The sequence below is a fragment of the Phaseolus vulgaris genome, chromosome 10 (assembly GCF_000499845.2).
Source record: "Phaseolus vulgaris cultivar G19833 chromosome 10, P. vulgaris v2.0, whole genome shotgun sequence".
NCBI classification, from domain to species: domain Eukaryota; kingdom Viridiplantae; phylum Streptophyta; class Magnoliopsida; order Fabales; family Fabaceae; genus Phaseolus; species Phaseolus vulgaris.
In genome coordinates this window covers 673,646-677,796 of record NC_023750.2, presented here as the reverse complement: position 1 = coordinate 677,796, position 4,151 = coordinate 673,646, and the positions used below count along the sequence as shown (strand labels likewise).

The 4,151-nt window shown below is 32.4% G+C and overlaps 1 protein-coding gene across 1 annotated transcript; it reads right to left on the bottom strand.

Annotated features, from left to right (window-relative positions):
* Positions 1-798: 798 nt before the first annotated feature.
* Positions 799-3,748, bottom strand: LOC137818758 (protein NRT1/ PTR FAMILY 5.4-like). The gene is made up of 4 exons (XM_068622356.1): positions 3,548-3,748; positions 1,728-2,809; positions 1,497-1,570; positions 799-1,032 (listed from the first exon to the last, which is right to left on the bottom strand). The coding sequence occupies exons 1-3, from the start codon at positions 3,746-3,748 to the stop codon at positions 1,513-1,515; spliced, it is 1,341 nt and encodes a 446-aa protein (XP_068478457.1). The 3' UTR covers positions 799-1,032; positions 1,497-1,512.
* Between the last annotated feature and the right edge of the window lie 403 nt (positions 3,749-4,151).

Below are 4,151 nucleotides of genomic sequence, written 5' to 3'. Positions count from 1 at the left end.
GCAATAGTAACTAAATTAGAAACCATTTTAGAAACTAAAACAAAAATTAGTTTCTAAATTAGTTTCTATTATTTTATATTATTTTTAAATAGTTTCTAAATTGGTATCTAATTAGCAACTAAGGTTTTATCTACCAATTATTTAGTTTCTAAATTTAGTCTCTAAAACCTTGGTTGCTAATTAGAGACCAATTTAGAAACTATTTAACAATAATAGAAAATAATAGAAACTAATTTAGAAACCAATTTTTGTTTTAGTTTCCAAAATGGTCTCTAATTTAGTTATTATTGCAACTAATTATTTTGGTCTCTAAAAATTGGTTTCTATTTCATGATTTTCATTGAGTGGTCTCATGAATTTACAATACATAAACAAAATTAGTGTGAACTATACATCAACTTTAACTTAATAAATAGTAACCTAAATATCTATTCAATTATTATCTATAATTATTTTTTTTATTCATTATGTTCTTCGTGTGAATGTTATATAAAGATAAAAATTGAGACATTTCTGTTCTTTTTAATTTAATTTTATTCTTTGTCAAAAGAAATAATAATTAAAATAAATATAAAAAATTAAACTAGTTTGGTGAAGTTGAGTTTAATTTAATAACTATAAATATTAAAATTAAATAAAATTATTATTGACTAAATTAACACTAATTTTAATAAGTATTACAAATAAATTAAATTAGAATTAGTTAATTTACATAAACAATGAACGCTAGCAACTAATTGATTGTTAATATGATTGAAGTGTGTAACCTATAAAAACCAAGAAAAATAATCCCAAGTAGAAACGAACAAGGTCTTTATTAAATATGCTTCGAAATTACAAATCAACATTTGATAACTTAAACCGAGAAAAGAATAACTTAATTCAATCTCCAAGTCTTATGTTTACAAGAACCAAAGTAACCTCGATTGAAAATGTATACTTATCCAAACACAACATTCAGAGCATTCCAAATTTAGTCAGCCACAACCTCTTCATTATCTTCGTAAGGTCGTTCATATGACCTAAACTTTTCTATACAAAAATAAAATAAAATAAGAGTAAGATAAATGTTACAACTTATAACACAAGTCTTTATCAACTTAACAACTTAATCAATGATAAAAGGGAAGTATGGGAGAGAAATAATAGTAATTGTAATATAACCATTTATGTTTATAAAGATAACAAATATAAATATTTATCCAAATATTAAAACTATAATTTTATTAAACCTTAAAATTATTATTAATAAAAATAATTAACTGACATAATATTTAATAATTTTATATTAGCATAAATTAAAATTTAAAAATAATAAATATTTTGTGAATTTGTTTTGAGACTTTTATTCAATTTGTTTTAAAAAAATAAAAAAATGGAAAATATTCTTTAAAAATTATATACTAAAACTAATATAATTTTAAAATTATTTAATTAAAAATTATTATCTCTTTTTAATTATAATCCAACACTACTATTGTAAATACAAGAATTACCTCCGTAAACAGGCTGTTATGCAGTTTCCGATGTTTCTTCCACCGTAACTTTTTCATCCTCTGGACACTCTTCCCTGTATACAGCATAAGAAAATAATACTTTGTTTATAAATAAATATATATAATAAAAGATAAATTTGTAATTAAATAATATAAAAAATGTTAAAATAATAATATTAAAAATTATAATATAATTGTATAAAAAATTGAGGTTATTAATGTGTAAATTACCCGTATGTATATCTGATGGAGTAGTATGCAAAACCAAGAAGGAAAACAGCGTTCAATATTGCCAACATGAGATACAGATTTTCTAAATGGCTTTCTTCCACACTATTCTGGATCCAGCTAGTGAAGATAAATGGTATAATCAGAAGTTCACCAACGCCAAACACCACTTCTATAAAAGAATCCTCAAAACGCCACATCGACTTCGCCACGTGGCCTTTGAACAAATTCTCTAATCCACCATTAACAAGCCCCTCCGACATTCCCAGCAACAAAAACTGCGGAATTAACGTAACTGTCGTGACACCTTTTTTCGAATCCCGCCTACGATGTTCGAAGTACCATGCTACGACACCGCAAACTACTGCACAAGACATGCCAAAACCAATCCTTATAATTGTTCCGGATTTTCTCTTCAACCTACCACCACCGTTTTCCATACCTTTAAACCATCCAAATGCAGAAGCGATAACAAAGCAGACGAACCGTGAGATTTTGTTCATGCCATCCGTGATCAAAATGAGAATCCAGACATAGTTTCTATTTTCAGTATCCTCGATTGAACCCGCTTGTGCAATAAAGAAAGTGTTCCGAGAAGCCATAAGTAAGCTATGAGCAAAGAAGGCAACGAAAAGGTAAATCATAGGAACAAGGCTCTTCACTTCCCTCACGTCCTTCACCGTGCAAAGGTTTCCTTTCTTTTCCTGCGTCTCAGCATCACTCACATCTTCATGATCTTCTTCTGCTTTGAGTATAGCTGGTTTGTCCAACCACCTGAACTGACGTGGAACTCGTGGCAGTAACCTTAGTCCCTCACCGTGCTCGTACAAATGGGCCTGCTTGTAACCCTTCCAGTAATAAGAATCCCCTGTGGTCGGGTAGTTTGATTTTCGTTTGCGTAAACCTGCTTTGCAGATTCTTTGAATCTTCCGTACATTGCTCTCTCCGGCTAGTTCTTCGCGCCTGTACCACACACAACCAAAAAGGAACAATAGAAACGCCCCTCCCATGAGTAGTGCAGCGAATCTGAAGACTTGCTCGTAGGTTTTGTCATTTTCAATGAAAAAAGTAGAAATTGTTATGATGTATCCCAAGGTTGTCAAACTCGCGAGTCTACGTAGACTCGTGAGAGGTCAGTAGACTCGACTCGTGGACTCGTAAACTCGTTCACATGAAAAAAAAAGTTAAAAATATTTGCTGCAAGTTTTTCCAAATAAAAAAGAAAGCACTGCAAACAAAAAAAAAATCTGCCCCTCAATTAAATAAAAGAACCCAATTTAGTGCAGCCCAATAAAAAAAAACCCAATATGCAGTCCAATAAAAAAAACCCAATATGCAGTCCAATAAAAAAGGCCCTAATTTCCTAAATCACATTACATTACAGAAACCCTAATCCAGCACCAGCTTAATTCTAGCACCATCCATCTCAATAATCTTATATGATGAACAGCACCACCATCGACCTGCCACCCGCAACCGCACGACCGGACGAACCACCACCACCGCGCGACCTGCCGCTCGATTGCCCCCACCGCCGCACTTGTTCAAAGATGTGTGACCTCCGCACTCCAGAGAAGACGCAACACCATCAAAACGAACGAAACGCGAACCCTAAAGGCACCGTTTTGGGTTAAAACGAAAACCCAGTTGAACTCGCCAACTCGGATCAGACTCGCGAGTTTGAACGAGTTCACCGAGTTCATTCCGAGTCTGCCGAGTTTACTCCAAAACCGAGTTTACTACCGAGTTAACTCGGTAAGGGTATGTGGACACGTAAACTCGGACGAGTCAACGAGTTGACTCGCGAGTTTGATAACCATGATGTATCCCACTATCGATGGAGCAGTCAACCAGATATTGGGAGGAATTGTATCCTGATCTTTTGAATTGATTTTCTGTTGCAACTGATAATGAAGAAAATTTTCTGCAAGCTTTTGTCCACTCTTCCCTAATGCAAGGAAGACTATGCCTGCATAGATCAAACGTTCTCCTGAAGCTGATGATGCAGATCTCCATAGTATCATTAAACCCTGCAGATGCAATGGTTTGTAAGGGGGTCATATTTTTACAACCATTAAAAAAAGCACTCATTTTTACAATTCAAAATAATATTTTTAAAATATTTGTTTTATTTTTAATTTAAATTAAAATATATAATAACTCGACAATAACCTAAATTGTATATACATCAATACATCAATATTGTTATTTAGTATATTGATGATGAATTCATCATATAAATGACGTAAGATATAAATGAGGTAAGATTTGAAGCAAGGTTATCAGACTCGAGAGTCTACTTAGACTCGTGGGAGCCCAGTAAACTCGACTCCTAAACTCGACTCCTAAACTCGACTCGTAAACTCGACTCGTAAACTCGACTCGTAGACTTGTACTTTACATAAAAAATTTAATAAAAAAATAATT